At 47.9% G+C, this 17,737-nt stretch overlaps 1 protein-coding gene across 2 annotated transcripts in view; it reads left to right on the plus strand.

Moving 5' to 3' along the window:
• ALPK3 (alpha kinase 3) overlaps positions 1-17,737 on the plus strand; it is an 87,828-nt gene that overhangs the window by 18,555 nt on the left and 51,536 nt on the right. For both annotated transcript variants that reach the window (XM_043523944.1, XM_037911480.2), the window contains one exon: positions 11,852-11,973. In XM_043523944.1, the coding sequence (XP_043379879.1) occupies positions 11,852-11,973 (122 nt within the window). Of the gene's footprint in view, positions 1-11,851; positions 11,974-17,737 lie in introns of those variants that run through there.

The raw sequence follows: 17,737 nt of genomic DNA on the forward strand, positions 1-17,737 counted from the left end.
CTTATCAAGCTTAGCATTGAAGCCAGATATGTCTTTTGCCCCCACTGCTCCCCTTGGAAGGCTGTTACAGAACTTCGCTCCCTTGATGGTTAGAAACCTTTGTCTAATTTTAAGTCTAAACTTCCCGATGGCCAGTTTTATATCCATTTGTTCTTGTGTCTACATTGGTACTGAGCTTAAATAATTCCTCTCCCTCCCTGGTATTTATCCTCTGATATATTTGAGAGCAATCGTATCTCCCCCTCAGCCTTCTTTTGGTTAGGCTAAACAAGCCAAGCTCTTTGAGTCTCCTTTCATAAGACAGGTTTTCCATTCCTCGGATCATCCTAGTAGCCCTTCTCTGTACCTGTTCCAGTTTGAATTCATCCTTCTCCACTCCCTTCCTGGAGCAGCAGCCACAGGGACCCACCACAGCTAGCTTCCCTCCCCAGGGCTCAGCCTGTCTCAGGCCTGCTACTAGCCCTCTTTAAGTAGCTGCATTGGGCTCACCTGCTCTGGTCCAGGGGAGCTGTGCGTCATCTGGCCACATGGACCAGCTACCCTGTGCCCGTCTCTAGAGGGGTCAAGGGCCTGAGCATATGTAGAAAGGTCTGAGTTGATGGATGTTGCTCTCTCTGGCATGTACGTGAACTGAAGCACGTCGGAGCATGGTCTGGAAATCTGTCGTGTTCTGCCCTGTGGGGATAGGGTGGCCAGGTGTCTGGTTTTCATCCAGAAAGTCTGGTTGAAAAGGGGACCTGACAGTGTCTGTTCAGATCTACTGACTGGACACCCAAAGTCCAGTTACTGCGGAAAGGGGAGGCAGGGAGGCACTGGGTCGTCACCCGTGCCAGCCCCTACTCAGCTGGGCCACCTCCTATCTGCATCTGGTGGCTGCAGCTCCCAGTCCCTGCTCCACAGGCAAGTCCCTTCTGACCCGGGGTGGGAGAGGCAGGGGGCAGAGTAGAGGAAACGCAGTGAGCAACCGGAGGAGGGAGTAGAGGAGTGAACAGGGGTGGGGCCTTGGGGGAAGAGGTGGGGCAGGGCCTTAGGGGAAGGGGCGGCAGGGGGAGGTTCCAGCACTCTTGCTAATGTGTCCAGTTTTAAAATATTACAAAATTGGCAATCCTATGTGTGAAGCTGTCATGCTAATCCATGAGATTAGTGCCAATGACATCAGCAAAACCAGGGAACTGGATTCTACACAGAGTGCTGTAAAATGCTCAAAGCGAACAACAGAAAACATTTCCCCCCACCTGCTTTCATTGCTGATGAATTTCCAGTCACAAACTTATTTTCAAGTTGAGTGACCTTTTAACCCTAGGTAGTGAGAGTGTCCTGTGCAAGGGAATGTCACCTCTTGGTTTGCCATATTGTAAAAAGTCTCTGTGCAGCCATTTGCAAAAGCAAGTGACCTATAAGTTTAAGGGGTTTGTTCCCATTTTTTCTCATGTTGATTAGGGGCTCTACCTCTGCAAATGGAAACACTGGCAGGCTTGCCAGGTGCAGTTTTCAGAGGCTGTCTTGTGTTACTTTGCTAGCACTAGACTGAGTGCCTCTTTCTGTGCAATGAGGGGTGTAAGGTCTCGGATGTAATTTCAGAAGCTCAGTGGGAGGCTTGACGGTTTTGAACCTTATTTTTGTTCCCAATTGTACTGTTCCCTCATCATAGCATCTTCCTAAAACGAAGGGGAAGCTTCTTTTGGCTGTTGTGTCCTGATCCGAAGTATGCAAGATTGAGTTGACTCGATCAGTTAACAAGTACCTACGCTGAGAGAAGATTCCTGATAGTAGGAGGCTCCTTAGTCTGGCAGACAAAGGCAGAATAGGATCCAGTGGCTGGAAGATGAAGCTAGATGGATTCAGACTGGAAATAAAGCAGATATTGCAGCAATTTACTTCGGGCTTTGGCAAATTCTCTGTCCCTATCTCAGGATTAGGGATCTGTCTGAAAGATGTACTCTAGCTCAGTGGCTCTCAACCTTTTCGGACTACGGACCCCTTTCAGGAGTGTGGCTTGTCTTGCATAACCCCAAGTGTCACCTCACTTAAAAACTACTTGCTTACAAAATCAGTGTGGCTGTGACATTTAGACATTAAAATACATCACTGAAAAATTGCTTCCTTTCTCATTTTTACGATATAATTATAAAATAGATTACAATGTAAATATTGTACTTTCATTTCAGTATATAGAGCAATATAAACAAGTCATATGAAATTTTAGTTTGTACGGACTTCGCTGGTGCTTTTTATGCAGCCTGTTGTAAAACTAGGCAAATATTTAAATGAGCTGATATATGCCCCAGAAGACCTCAGCATACCCCAGGGCTACATGTACTCTTGCTTGAGAACCACTGCTCTAGCTCAGCCAGAAGTCATTAGGCTCAATGCAAGACTCAGTGGGCGAGGCTCTCTTATGCGGGAGGTCAGACTGTATGATGATGGTCCTTCTGCCTTTAAAAAACAAAAAACAAAAAAAAACCAATCTCTGGATTAGTGCCTTCTTGCTCATTTACATGTCTCCATCCATTTGTGTAGCCATTTGCAACATGACTACAGCAGCTGACCACTCCTGTACTATGTTCTGCTGAATCTCCTTTGGAAACAAGAAAAGTAAAGCAAACTTAGTTAGCCTTTCATTGCTCCTAACATGTAAACTAATTTGTCTCCTAATTCCCTAAATTCCTCCTGGATAATAGCTGGCAAAAGAATCCTTTGTCTCTGATACCCTTCAAGTAGAACAAAGCTTCTGCTCCTCTTGGTTTGTTTCTATATGGATGATGATGTCTTTACATAAAATGGCTCTATATGGGCAGCCTTCTCCCATCCCTGTCAAAGATGAGAGGGAAATCTATAGCTGGGAGAACCCCAAATCAAGGTGGGTTATACCTGTTTTGTGACACACAGCCTCCAGAGTCCCCATAGGAGCAGTGTGCCTAGCCACATGGCCACCAAATCTCTGTCAGCAGCAGTTGGCAGTTCAGGGGTGCATTGCATAACTTGCTTGAGCCCAGCATATCATAAAGGGAATAAACTCCCCTGCTCCCACCACATAACTGTTCTTCCGTTCCTCTGTCAGAGTGGTCACAGAGCCAGCCTCTCCCTTACTCCATGTTTTACATATAGTTCATGAACAGGTAGACAACGTTGTGATGGGTCCCCCTGGGGTGCCACCTGGAACTGGAGTACCACTGAGCCCACCTGACCCACCAGCCTGGGCTACCTTTACACTGTACTACTGTGACAGGCCCTCCAGCACACATACAGGTAGGGATACACCCAGCTACAGCTACATACAGATGCTGAGATCAGCTCTGCATGGGAAAGCTTCTGGTAAGGACCTGCCCAGCTACTCAAGTGCACCCCCCGCCCCCAGAGTGTAAACCCAAAATTATACCGTTTTGCCCTGCACAGAGATGTGTACAGCATAAGCTCATGAAATTCGCCCCCTCCCTCAATGTGGAGAGGAAATATACAACAGCTTTCTGCCCCAAGTTATAACTCCTACACACCGGTTCGTGATATACCAAACACAAATTTATTAACTACAAAAGATGGATTTTAAGTGATTATAAGGGATAGCAATAGCAAATAAACAAAAACACAATCTAAGCTTAATATGCTAAAGAGATTGGATATGAGTAGCAAATTCTCACCCCTAAATGATTATTCAAGCCGGTTACAGAGATTCTTAAGGGGCAAGCTGCACTTGCTTGCAGCTTCAAATCCCAGGTATAAATTCCTTTTACAGACTTGAAATTCCTCTAGCCTGGGTCCAGCACTTCCACCCATTCAGTCCTTGCTCCTCCAGGTGTTTCCAAGAGTCTCCTTTGTCAGGGAGTCAGTGAAAAACCACAATTATGTCACTCCCCTGCCTTAAATAGCTTTTGCATGTGGCGGGAACCGTTTGTCTCCAAGTTAGATTCCAACGCCTTTCAGTGGAAAAACACTGGTATTCCAAGATGGAGTCCAGTACCAGGTGATCTGGTCACATGCTCCTGTAGTGTCATGGCAGCCATGACTCAGAAGCTGTTTACAGCGTCCTCAGGAAGGCCTCCTGGTGGGAGATTAGCCTCTTCTAAGGCCTGTTGTTTTCTCTAATGGCCCTTCTCAGTCAGCCATCTAGACCAGTGATACTCAAAGTGGTGGTCCGTGGACTGGTGCCGGTCTGCGAGCCATCGGCTGCCAGTCTGTGCGCACATTGGAAAAAAAAAATTGCTGGTCCCTCATATCTGATAGCTTGAGAAGCACTGGTCTAGACTGAGTGTATTCTGCCTAGTGGGCATTCCCAGGTGTAAACATATTTGTAATACAGATACACAGTCAATATTCCTAACTTCGGATACAAAAATGATGTATGCATACAAATAGGATAATCGTATTCAGTAAATCATACCCTTTGCAATGATCTCAATGGCCGATGTATAAAATACATCATAGTTATGCCATAATCATAATCCTAATATCTCCCTGAAGAATATGGGGTGCAGTGTCACAGTTGTGTCTATACTACACTTTAGTTGGACTTGGGTGCTGCGCTGGATTATTTTTCTTTTTTGTATTGCCTCAGGCTTTTCCCAAAAGGGTTTTGAAAATGGGTTTGCTCAAGCTAGGGACCTTGACTTGAATGCTTATGTTCCCAAGTATGTTCTATCTACCATGTACCTGCAAAAGGGTTCACAGTGTTCAGCCATCCCCCTAATAAAACCATTTTTAAAGGTTTCAGAGTAGCAGCCATGTTAGTCTGTATTCACAAAAAGAAAAGGAGGACTTGTGGCACCTAAGAGACTAATTTATTTGAGCATAAGCTTTCGTGAGCTACAGCTCACTTCATCGGATGCATTCAGTGAATAAATTTGTTAGTCTCTAAGGTGCCATAAGTACTCCTTTTCATTTTTAAAGGGTGTCTCAAACTGTCCTTCTGGGACTGTAACTTGCCATTGAACAAACCCAAAGCAGCCCTCTTGAGCCTCCCGGATCTTGCAATCTCTGCCATTTCTCACTGAAGTTTTCATTTTTAGAGCCATTACTCGGTCAGGAGGGTCTGAGTTGCACACACTTAGAGCCAAACCAATTTATGCTGTGTTCCACACACAGCAGGGTGGCTACGCTTACCCCTTGACTTATGACAAAACTGCATCTGTTTTTTGTCGACCAGACTGTGATGGAGACTGTCTCTGCTCTAAAGCCGCACAGGGGAAGGGAGGCTACATGCTCTGGATGGTAGTGATGGAACAGACTGCATGTGGTCTTTGGAGAGAACTCTGCACGCCATCCCAGTTTAAAGTCTATTTCTGTGGATAAGAGACTGTGCTTAGTTATGCTATGAGCTAGTAGGCGTCCTGTATCTGAATGTCTCTGGGATCACTTGGCTGAAGGGGTAGCGTGTTTTTGCAGCATTCCCCAACCTGCAATCCATAGGACTGCTACCTGGAGTTCCATTCACACCTTTGCAAATCACTGTTCTCTGGATATTTCGGCAACAGCAGATGTTGGTTTTGAGGGGGCAGGGTTTCAGTCACTGTTCCGCACACGGGTTTCCTCTGCTTGCCTGCTAAGGGAAGTCCCAGTGGCCAGGCACCTTTGGCCAAGCTCTGTGGAAGCAATGGAGGGGAAGAAAGGCTCACTTACCAACAGTAGCTCTTGCTGTCCAAATGTGTTGCGGCCTCAGAGCTGCACTGCCACTGCGGCCCCTCCCCCCCCCCCCACTCCTTAGGCATCTCTGTCACAAATATGGAGCTGAGGGAAGGTTGGACAGGTCACGCATTCATGCCTTTAGTCTGTGTGGAGTGTTAGGCTCCAGGGAATGGCACATGCCCCATAGCTGCCAAATACTGCTCCAAAATGGTTCTGTGGACAGGTGCGTGACTCCCTGGAGGCAAAGTGTTTGGAGAACAGGCTCTGCTCTTGGTAAGTAACTCACCTGCGCCCATCAGATATAGGTGTTAGCATTGGAGTGTGTTTTATGAAACGGTTAGCCTTGTAACAAGTTACCACAAAGGGAATGGAGACCATGGAAGTTTTTGTGAAACGTGCTTACAGTAAGCTCTCGCAGTGACTTGGGTTCAGAGCATTACGAACAGGGAGCTTTTCTGCCTCCTGGAATTCCTTCAACATGCAGATCCCACCTCTGAGCTTGGAAGTGCAGTTTGTGGCAAACACACTTGTTGCCCATCAGTAGGTGGCCGGGCCCCAGGTCTGCTCCTCAGGACAAGTAATTCGGTTCATGGTCTCAAGTGCCATCTTATCAGGATACCCTCTAGACTAAGTGTAGTTTCCTGCCTTGCGCATACACCGCTGTAGAGAGTGCTTGGACCACTCAGGTGCTGTTTTTTGGAAATCTAGCCTTTCAGACCCACATAAAATGTTCTTACATTTCTGCTGTTAATGACCATTTCATTTCAGTTTTGGTTACAGTTTACAATGTAGCTCGCTTAATCTGGCAAGCAGGCTAAGGCAGCTGTGGCCTTTTAATAGAGACTCTGACCTGTGCAAGGTGACTTATCATTAATCTGTCAACATAATGGTTTAATTTCTGCTTCTTTTCATGCTTTTTGGTCTAATGGTTTTGTTTGCTGTTTCTGCTTAGCTTATCAGGCAACCGATTATCTCCCTCCAGCTTTAGAAGGTAAACCTCTATTCTATTAAACTTCTCTGACCAAATCCTTTCCTGGACCTGTGACATCGCATGACTAACCTTTAGTGCTTTGGTACTAGCTGAAGAGAGCATGGCACTTATATAATGTGCATGCATGAGATTCTGCATGCTTGAGTCTCTACTACTTGCTTGAAGTGCAAACAGTCAGGCTGGTGTTTATCGCGCACAATTCTGGTAGATGCAAGGACTATCCATCTTCACCACTGAAAGGATGGGGGTGGGGAAAGGTCTGTTCAGCTATTTCTTACTATTAAAGAGAGACTTTCATACAGGGATACGCTTTAAAAAATAGACATGCCACCTTGTTCAAATAAGAGCTCTCTCTTCCCCACAAGCTGCCCTTGCAACCCAGATTCTCCTTAGCCAGACTGCAGTGAAGCCATATTTGTGCCATAGATCTATTGTCAACGTAGACTGTTGTAAAGTCAAAGGTGTCACTATTGCTTCCCTGCAGAAGTAAGGAGGAGAGGATGAGCTGGTGGGGAAGAGGTCCTTCCAGAGTGATTGCTAGCCTCCAGGATTGCTGCCAAAAGGGGTGAGGAAAGAAAAACCACTCCAAGAGCCACAGGAAAGGGGAAGAGTTTTTTTTTTTTCGAGTCCGCTTTGTCCAGAGGTTTCCCTAGTACAGAAGTCCCTCTTTAATGTAAAAAGGCTATTGAATTGCCATCCTTTCATACTTCCTTCTAGAATCTGCTCAATTTATGTGCTTCTGATCTGCTGCTGCAAACAACATGCAGATGTAGGAAGGTTGAAAAGCAAACAGATACTACTTACACTCTGCAAAATTTCAGGAGCACTCAGAAAATGGGTACATCGATATATGAAGCAGCTTGAATCAGACAAGTTTTGCTGTGGCCAAATGATAAGGGATAGTGCAGCACTTTCAGGGATTCAAGGAGTTGCTGGGGAAATGACCTAAAACTGGAAGCCTCTAACAAAAAGTCTCCAACAGTTACCCAGTGGCTACTGTGGTTCTTCTTCCTCTGCAGAAGATTAAATGGGTCACCAAAGGCCACACTGCTAGCGACACATCTTGTCTGAGGCCCAGTCTCCGGTGCTTTGCCTTTTATTCAGCAGTCTTTGGAGTTTTACCTCTGGCTCTGGAGTTTGCACAATATGGGCCTAGTTTATCCCTGGCGCCACCCACTGTCATCAGTGGCGTTACACAAGGGTTGAACTCAGCTGTATATTTCAGTGTATGCATCACTAGTTTGTGGAGGATGCTGTATGGTTGGCACTCTGTTTATTTTGCTGCTACATGAAATGCTGCACTGGTGCTTGGGAAGTTCTTTGAATTTAATCTACATGAATTTGGAAAGCATTTTCTGGGACCAGGACTGAGACAACACTCTCATGAATTCATAATAAGGCCACTAAACCCCCACCAGTGACTGTCTTCATGCAGGATTGGCTGCTTTACCCTGTAGCAGTGGGAGTAGCCCCATGAGCTCTTCCTTGTGCTTGTGGAATTCAAAGTCCTGGATTTCCTGCAAACTGCCCTTAGCAGGAAGCAAGAGAATGGAAAGGGACGTAGCAGCGTTGTGATGGATCGCTTGGTAAGCTGGGCACAAGAAAACAGTGTATGTTTTAATATGGTTTAATGTAAATGTATACGTCTAGGAACAAAAAATGTAGGTCATACTTGTAGGGTAGAGGATTCTGTCCTGGGAAGCAGAGACTATCCACCATGAGTCCCAAACTGTTTGCAGAATCAGCTGAACGTGAGCTCCTAGTGTGACACTGTGGCCAAAAGTGCTAATTTAATTTTTCAGTGCATAAACAGGGGAATCTTGAGTAGGAGTAGAGGTACTCGTTTTATTTTATCTCTGTATCTGGTACTCGTGCAACTGTTGCTGGAATCCTGTGTCCACAGCTGAAGAAGGATGTTGGGAAAAACTGGAGAGGGTTCAGAGAAGAGCTAGGAGTATGGTTAAATTAATTAAAGGATTAGACACTGAGCTCCTTGAGTGTATCACTATAAGGAATAATCTATTTAGTTTAACAGAGAGAAGGTTAAGGGGTGATTTGATTAGCCTGTAAGTACTGTAGTAAACCCAGGACAAACAGCTATGGGGAGGGGAGTAATCAGTCCCAGAAGGTTAAAAGGCCCCTCTCTATCCACTGAGGAGAGGTAACCACAGGTTAATAAGGTTCAACTGTAAAGGGGTAGCTAGAGAACCAATTCGGTTCAGCTGACTCCAACTGCTTGAGACCTTTTTAAACCCTCCCCTGTTAGGAAAGGGGGGTGGGGGTGAGAAAAGCAGGGAAGCTGCCAGTAGGCTGGGTGCAGCCAGACACTGAACCTTTCCAGGAAGGGAGGCTGCATCCTCTCCCTAGAAGGGAAAGGAAAACAGGCACAAGGGACTGACTGAGGAAAGGTATAGTTTGACCTTGTGCCACCTAGAAGGACTGCCTTGCCCAAATCCTGTGTCTCCAAGGCTAAAAAGAACTGAGCTTGCTGAGGTGAACAAGGTACTTTGCCACAGTACCTATATGAGGAACAGATATTTACTAATGGGCTCTTTCAGTCTAGAAGAGAAAGGTATAACATGATCCAATGGCTGGAAGTTGAAGTTAGACAAATTCAGTGTGGAAAGAAGGTATGAATTTTTAACAATTTACTGAGGGTCATGGTGGATTCTCTATTGCTGACCATTTTTAAATCCGATTAGATGTCCTTCTGAGAGATCTGCTCTAGGAATTACTTTGGGGAAGTTCTATGGCCTGAGTGATACAGGAGGTCAGATTAGCTGTTCACCATGGTCCTGTCCGGTCTTGGAATCTATGAATCTCCTGCTAAATCTGTAGGTGATGTAGGTCCCTGCTGCCGTTGGAGCTGCGTAGGCAGCTGTCACAGCTCAGAGCCCTGACAGTGGGCTCGGCTCTGGGTCCAAGCTCTGTGTATCCATTTACTCTTTAAAAATGTAATGATGAGAGAGTATGTGATGAGAGGAACTGAATTTCCAGACCTCAGGGCTGAAGTTAGCTCACTGAACAGGTCAGCAGCAGTACCTGCCTGTGACCTAGGAGGACCCCTCTAAGAGTCAGGGGAGTACAGGCTCCTAGGACCTCCCACTTGCTCCTCCTGGTGATACTGCCCATACTGAGGCCAGCTAGCACCAGTCATGGAGCTGTCAGTAGTTGTTTCTATGAATCTCCACCCCCTACACACACTTCTCCTGCATGTTTATGGAAGCTGAACACTTTGTTTTGTCTTAAGCCTTTCCTTATTGAAGGTGGTACTGCATGAACAGTGTTGCCAACTGTATGGTAGTACATGGTGTTTCTTCTAGAGCCCCAGCTCCTGGAGTCCTGTGATTATATGAGAATTTCACATTTAAAAAAGAGTAACTTTCTATCCTTTCTGGTTGTGGGGGAAAAAACTGAAAATATGATCCCTAAAGGCCCCCCAACCAGAAGGCAAAGACCCCAATTTTTAGAATGCCAGGAAATTTTAAAAAGTACTGAAGCAAATCTCATGGTTTTTTGGGGGCCTGACTAAACTTTTTCAGCTGTGTGAGATTGACAATACTGAATCCATACACACTGTATCCTTTCAGTGCCATATGTGAATAGCACTGAAACAGCTCTAAGATACATCTTCTGAACTTCGTAGAGTCTAGTAGCTCCTTGGACAGTTCAGGGTAATGCTTCAGTCTGAACTTGCTATGCCTTCACATTTCAGTGCATGAGCTTACATGGTGTATGGTCCCTAATGCCTAGATGCTGTAGCAGGAGCTAAAGTAAAGAAGCTTCACCTGCCGGCTTCACGGACAGTTCCCTAGCTCTGAAAGGTGTAAGCCAGGCTCAGAACCTCCTGTAGGAGGGTGGGTATGTAGGAATAAGGAACTATCACTGGCGCATGATGCCCTTAAAGGTCTTTTTACTATTGACTCAAGCCTTTGAAATAAGGGGCATGTACTTGTTAAAGGGACCATGTCAATTAAAACTTGATCCCAAAATGCCTATTCTGTAAATCCTAAACCAATGAAAAAACTTGCACAGTTAAAATAAAATTCTAATAGAGGGGCTTCCCTCCCACCCCCGCAGTGCGAGAGACCCACTCCATGCAGCACCAGCAGGCTAAAAGTGAGGCTGCTTTCCCTGGTTTCTTTTATTTCATTGTCTCAATAAGAAACACAACAAGTAAACATAAGGCATAAATAGCGAGAAGTGAACTGGCTTTTCAGAATTCTTTCTCTGTTAGTGTTCATAGCTCTAGCTGTGCAGCAATGACTGTGAGCCAAGTACCAACCAGGGTAAGAGTGCCTGGGAGGGAATTTAAAATGAGACCATTAGAATCCAGTGAGAGGCAAGGAGGGACATCTGAAGGCAGGTGTTGGGTTGTCATAGAGTTTAAAGCCAGAAGGGAACACCAGATCATCTGATCCGATCGCCTGTAAATCACAGGCTGCTAGCACCTGCAAACTAAACCTAGCCACCAAAATTAGAAGAAAGCATTATAGCCCAGAGGCAACTAAACTGTTCTGTGCCCCAGCCAGAAACTAGGGGAGCGGCTGCACTACGCAGCTTTTAGCGACATGGCTGTACTGCTACAGCCGCTAAAAGCGGTGCAGGGTAGTTGCTGTTTGTTGGCAGGAGAGAGGTCTCCTGCTGGCAAAAAACTTCCATCCCCCATGAGCGGCCACGGCTTTGTCGGCAGGAGACTGCTTCTGCCGACAAAGCACTGTTTACACCAGAGCTTTTCATCAGTAAAACGTTTGTCGTTGGGGGTTTTTTGTTTTGTTTTGTTTTGTTTTTTTTTAAACACTCCTGAACAGCTGCCTCTGCCTCCCCGGTCCTTCAAATAGCTGCTCGAGCCCCGTTGCTTCCCCAGGGCTCCTGCAGATAATTAAAGGACTGGGGCAGTAGAAGCAGGGGAGCCCCGGGCCCTTTAAATAGGCCCCGGAGCCCCAGGCTGCTGCTGCTACTCCGGTGGGGGAGCGGGGGAGGCACTTACCTTACAGGGTGGGCTGGGGCTGGCTCTGACCCCCCTCATCCCCGCCCCTTCTGCCCTAGGCCCCGCCCCTTCCAGGGGCCAGAGCTGGCCCCAGCGTACCGGTAAGTCACTTGACTTACTTTCCTGCCTGCCCTAACATATAATGAGAACCAGTCAGCCAAGCACATTATTTGATCTCTGGGTGGAGAACCCTTTACTTTGTTTCTAGTAACCTAATCTGAGCTCTAAGAATTACTTCTTGATTCTTTTAGGAGCACCTTCTGCACAATCATTGCTCAGCTGACTGAGGAGACCCAGCCGCAGTTTGAAACTACCCTCAAATCTCGCGCTGTGTCTGAGGACTCTGATGCCAAATTCACATGCATAGTAACAGGTAATGATGCCTTCAGTGAAGTGACCCACCCCTGCCCGATCCATTACTGCTCCTGGTTAGTAGTAATAAAAAAGGGGGAGGGGAATACAGTGTTGCCAACTCACTCAATTTTATTGGAAGATGCATTTTCATTGAATGGCTGGAAGTTGAAGCTAAACAATTCAGACTGGAAATAAGGTGTAAACTTTTAACAGTTTGGAGAGTGATTAACCATTGGAACAATTTACGAAGAATTGTGGTGGATTCTCCATCACTGGCAATCTTAAAACCAAGATTAGATTTTTTTGAAAAGATCTGCTCTAGGAATTAGTGTTGGAAGTTCTCTGGCTTGTACTAGTATCAGGGGTTCTCGTTCTCAACTTCATTGCACCATGACCCCCTTCTGACAACAAAAATTATTATATGACCCCAGGATGTGGGGACCAAAACCTGAGCCCACCTGAGACCCACTGCCCTGGGTAGGGGGGCCAAACCCCAAGTCCCGCTGCCCTAAGCGGCGGGGTTGGGGGGAGCCAAAGCCCAAGATCTTCAACCCTAGGCAGGGGGCCTGTAACCTGAGCGCCACCAAGGGCTGAAGCCCTTGGGCTTTGGTTTTGGCCAATCCTGGCAGCCCCATTAAAATGGGGTCACGACCCACTTTGGGGTTTTATGACCCACAGTTTGAGAACTGCTGTGCTAGATAACAGTGGTCCCTTCTGGCCTTGAAATCTGACACTCTCTCTACATGGTATCTTTTCTAACCCTCCAGCTGCTGGAGACAAGTGATTACATGAGAACAGCTTGAAAACATGACCCAAGTGAGACCAAAACACAAATGCAACTAACTTTAAAATCAATTTTAAAAAAAATCACATTTGAGGAAGGAGTAGGGGGTGATTCATGGGTGTTGAATGCTTGGGGTTGTAAATACTGCAGCTTGCTCACTGATCACTTACAATAAAAAGCTTGCACCAGAGTGAAGCCGGCGTTGGTTACTAACTGGGAATGCCAGAATAGAACTATTTTCTTGAGTGCCTCTCAGAGGTTTGCTATCTCAGGAATGTGCAGTTAGCAGCTGAATCTCGCTCTGTTAAAGAGCATGTTTGGTCCCTCACCTTTGATCTCACACAGGGTACGTATACACAGCAAAGAAAACCCTGTGGCTGGCCTGCCAGCCGACTTGGGCTTGTGGGCCTTGGACTGTGGGGCTGCTTCATTGCTGTGTAGACTTCCAGGCTAGGGCTCCAGCCCGAGCCCAGACATCTACACAGCAATGAAACAGCCCCACAGCCTGAGCCCCAGGAGCCTGAGTTGGCTGGCATGGGCCAACCGTGGGTTTTTCTTCACTGTGTTGACATACCTCCAAGGAGAGCACAGATGGGGTTGTGCCACTGGAAAACCCGTGCTTCTTAGAGTGCTGGGCCCTATGCGTATTCCACTGTGGGTATGCACGTGCACCATGCTCCTGGAGCTGGAGAACTTTGAAAGCTGTGCCCATTGGTTTATGCATGTGCCCTTGCTCTCCTCGTGCCTCCAACCAAGGAGATAAAGGGTGGAGATAACTGACTACCTCTCCAGTTCCTTCTTACCACCACATGGCCCAGATTGGAACCTCCAATATCCAGAGCTTTGTCCCCTTTATTTAGGGTGACCATATTTCCCTATGCTGAATATGGGACACCTGGTAGAATTACTCGTATTTAAGCAAGTTCAATGGTAATCAGTCAGAACTATGCAATACAAATGTTCAAATTTAACATTAACTTGACTGAGTCCCTGTTAAAAAGAAATACTGCTGGAAAGCACTCTTCTCTCCTTCCCCTCCCCGCCCCCCCACTCCAGAGCTGGCACGCAGTGGGGCTGTGCTGATGGCCTGCCACCTGCCTTTCACACCCAGCCCCCTTGACACACACACCCCCCACCGATGGTGGGTGGGTGAATGGCTGGTGAGCAGGGAACAGGCCAGGAGCTGGACCCCCTGGTACTGATGGTGGGGAGAGGCAGAAAATATGGGACAATTTTCCCATTTTTAAGAAAAAGTTGGGACACCTGAAGGAGGGCTTAAATACAGGACTGTCCCTTTAAAAACAGGATGTCTGGTCACCCTATCTTTGTTTATCTGTAAAACATACGTATACCTGTGAATAGTTTTTAGAAACTTTAGAGTTTATTCAGTATTTTTTTTTCTAAACATTTTTATAGTTTAGCTTCCCTGTCCAGGCGTGCTCTGCCCTCCATACTCCCTTACCCCATTATGGGGACAGGACTATGCCCAGAAGTCCAGTCTTCAAAATGTATGCTTTCTGACCACATTCCTTGTCAGTCAGTGATGGCCATCAGTGTACTTACTGCCTCAGGGAAGCCCACATTGTGGTAAGGTGCAGTATCTCCCTCTCATTCCCCAGTCATATCAGAGTGGGGTGAGAGCTTCCCCTTCAGAAGCACCTAATGGAAAAGGCCATGAGGTTGCCAGTCACCCGGGCACCACCCACCCCGTGTATCATCCTGACTCAGCAAGCAGTGTGCCTCCCGCCATGAGGTCTGACTGAAGTGAAGGAGTCTACCACCAGAAATCCTTTGGCAGGGTCTTCTCAGGACAGCTGGGAGCATTCTCATAAACATGAAAGCAAATCCTCCTCCAAATCCACTTCGAAGCAGTCTGGTTCAGCCCTGCCTAAGTCAAGCAGCTCTTCAGAGAACATAGGATGCCCTAAGTCTCAGGGGCATGACAAGAAACCTTACAAGTCTAAGGCTCCGGCGGTACCAACTGGGATCTGTACCATCTAAGCATGAAGTCTGTGGTCCGATGGCACTGATAAAAGGGAGTCATCAGCTACCAACAGAACCGACTCTGTCTTGCTCGAGTGTGGCAAACACTGTTACTACTCTGACTCCATTGGTTCGGGCAGACCCCTTGCACTCTGGGAAGAGCCAAGTCTTAGGCTCCTCCTAGGATGTTTTTGCTGTCCTGGATCCAGTGTCTCCTTCCGTCACAAGGAAGGGCCTGACTCCACTGGGAGATGTGACTTGCGGGAGAAGCCTGTCTCCCGTGACTTCCCTTCAGCGGGACCATCAGTGCCACCAGTGGATCCAGAATCATCCTCTTCTTTCTTGGGAGACTCTGAGCCACCCTATGAACCGATGCTTCCTCCTCTGAGGCATGCTTTTAAAAATTTTTGTAAGCACTGTGTGGAACTGACAGCTGGAGGTCCCTTCCCTCCCCGTGCTGACAGCCTGACCTGCCAGCCAGGCGCCGGGCTTACAGACTCAAAAGACTGTCAGCACCGGGGCAGGGGGTGCCCAGCTATGAGTCCTATGCCCAGCTGCCAGGTTGGGCTGTCAGTGCCAGGGGTGGGGGCAGTTGTGAGCCTCACACCTGGCTGCTAGCTGGAACTGTCATGCTGGGGTGGGGGGTGAGGCAGTTGTGAGTCTGGTGCCTGGCTGTTAATACCGGGGCTGGGGGCTCCAGCTGTTGGTGCCTCTCAATGCCTCCCACAGTTCAGGCAGTGGAAGCACTCCTGGTGAGGATGTGCACCACCACCAGAAGAAGCAGAATGTGGTTATGAACTGCAGCTTTAATTACTGCAGGGCTGTACATCGACTTAGCTTAAGCTGACTTAATTTTGTAGTGTAGACAAGCCCATAGTCAGTTGACCTGGGATCTGAGACTTGCTGCTGCAAGTTGTTGTTTTTGCAGTGTAGACAAACCCTGAGTTTCATGGATGTGCAGGAGGGAAGAAAATATTCTTCTCTGCCCCAACCACTGCATCGTGCAGGGTTGTCCCAAGGTATTTTGGTGCCCTACACACCCCCCCTGCGGGGGGGGGGGCTGTGTGGGGTCCCAGGCCTCCGTGGGGGGGGCTGTGTGGGGCCCAGCCCCAGGCCTCCGTTGCAGGGGGGAGGCTGGCCACTTCCTACAGGAAGTGGAGTGACCAGGCCCCAGCCTGCTCTGCTCCCCTGGCTCCCAGGCTTGGGGGGAGGGGGGAACTGCCCCCCAGCACTTGCTGGCTGCGTGGCTGGGAGCCAGGGGAGCGGAGCAGGCTGGGACCGGGTCGCTCTATTTACCGGTGAGTGCAGGCCCGGCCGGCTTCCCGGCTGCTTCTGGAGTCCTTCGGGGAGTGGGGGCGGGGCTGGGGCAGAGCAGGGGCAGGGACCTGTGAAAGAGCTGGAGCAGGGGCTAGAGCAGCACGCAGCTGCTCAGGGCACCAGGAAATTTGGTACCCCAAATTTCCTGGTGCCCTACACACCTGCATACTTTGTGTATGGGTAAGGACGGCCCTGGCATTGTGGGTAAGTGACCTATGAAAGAAGTTTTTAAAAACTTGTTTGTGACTCTTCTTGCTACTTTTGGTTGCTAATGAAAGAAACTGGCAATGTATTCCTGCTTCTCTGCCTGTCATGCATGGTTGGGCTAACACCGGTGTTGGGGGTTTCAGTATGGAATGGGAGCTCTTTCATTGAAGGGGTGGGGATGTTGGCCCTTTACCAAGGAGATCTTTTCTTCAAAGTCTGTATTAGCACCTAGTTAGCTGCAATATCTAACAAAAAAAAGCCTTTCCAGCACTCTCCCTCTCCGTTCTCACAACACACTAGTTCCCCAGGCACCTGTTTCCCCTGGAACGTCACTGGATCTGATTTTTCAAATGTACAGCTCCAAGCAGCCACACGCCCATTTTGACAAAAATCTCTTTGGTTTCATTTCTCCATTATCTAGTCAATAGAAGAGGGAACGGGCATTCCTCCCCCCAGTCTTTTGCTGAGCCTGTATCCCCTTTATTGGTCTAGTTAATCCAGCTGGTTTGCACCCAGTGGCAGTTATGTTTCTTGGCTCAAGTGCTCCAGTTTTCTTGGGATAAGAGCTCTTGGATGTGGACTGTGCTCGCTACCCCTTGAGGTCTTCTCTAATTGAGGGTCACAGATGACCCTTGCTTGAAGCTGTGTGATGCTACAGCAGGGGTTCTGTTGATGGCACAGCAGATGGTACACAGCACGTTCTTACAGATACTGTAGGTGCCTCAAGACGATTGTATAACATGCTGGTGCCTATTGTGCACATGGGAAAATGTCTGGTGAATAGCTAGTCTTTTAATGAAAGTGGAAGAGCCAGTAGCAAGCCAGTGCTCCATCGACCACTCTTGAGGAGGCTTTGTGCTAGGGGCTGCGATCAGGGTTCCAGACGGTGTATGCTGGAATTGATTGATAAGGCCAGCCTTCAGGAGTAAGGGCTAGGCCTGGCTCAGAACTGTCACTTGCCATCATTCATGTCTCCAAATTTTGCCCATTTCTGGGGAGGAATGCATGGGCCACTTCCTCCCTGCTGCTCCCCAACTCCCCTGTCAGCTGGGCCCCACCCTCCCTGCTGCATTATTCCCCAGTCAGCTGAACAAATCAAAGGGGCAGAGAGGGGAATGATTTGCCTGAGAGTTGGCTGGTGGGGGACTTGTGTGTGTAAGTTTGCGAAGGCAGTGGGGTAAGTGGGATGGATGAGTGGATAGTGCCAATTATGTTGCATGATCGCAGCAGGCAGAATGGGATTTATTTGATGGGTCCTCATCCTTCCTAGTGCCACTGTTGGCTGATTTCCCTGGCTGGGCTGCTGCAGTTAAGGTGATGGGAAGAAATGTGCAGGGGCTAATGTGATAGGTTCCCCCTAGCGAGCCACCTGAAATTGGGATACCACGGAGCCCTCCTCTCCCACCAGTCTGGGCTCCTATTTATACTATTCTGCTGTGACAAGCTGCCAAGCTCTCTCCAGGCTCCAGCCTGCACTTTCACCAGCGCATAT

Source organism: Chelonia mydas, chromosome 10, assembly GCF_015237465.2.
Source record: "Chelonia mydas isolate rCheMyd1 chromosome 10, rCheMyd1.pri.v2, whole genome shotgun sequence".
Classification (NCBI taxonomy): domain Eukaryota; kingdom Metazoa; phylum Chordata; order Testudines; family Cheloniidae; genus Chelonia; species Chelonia mydas.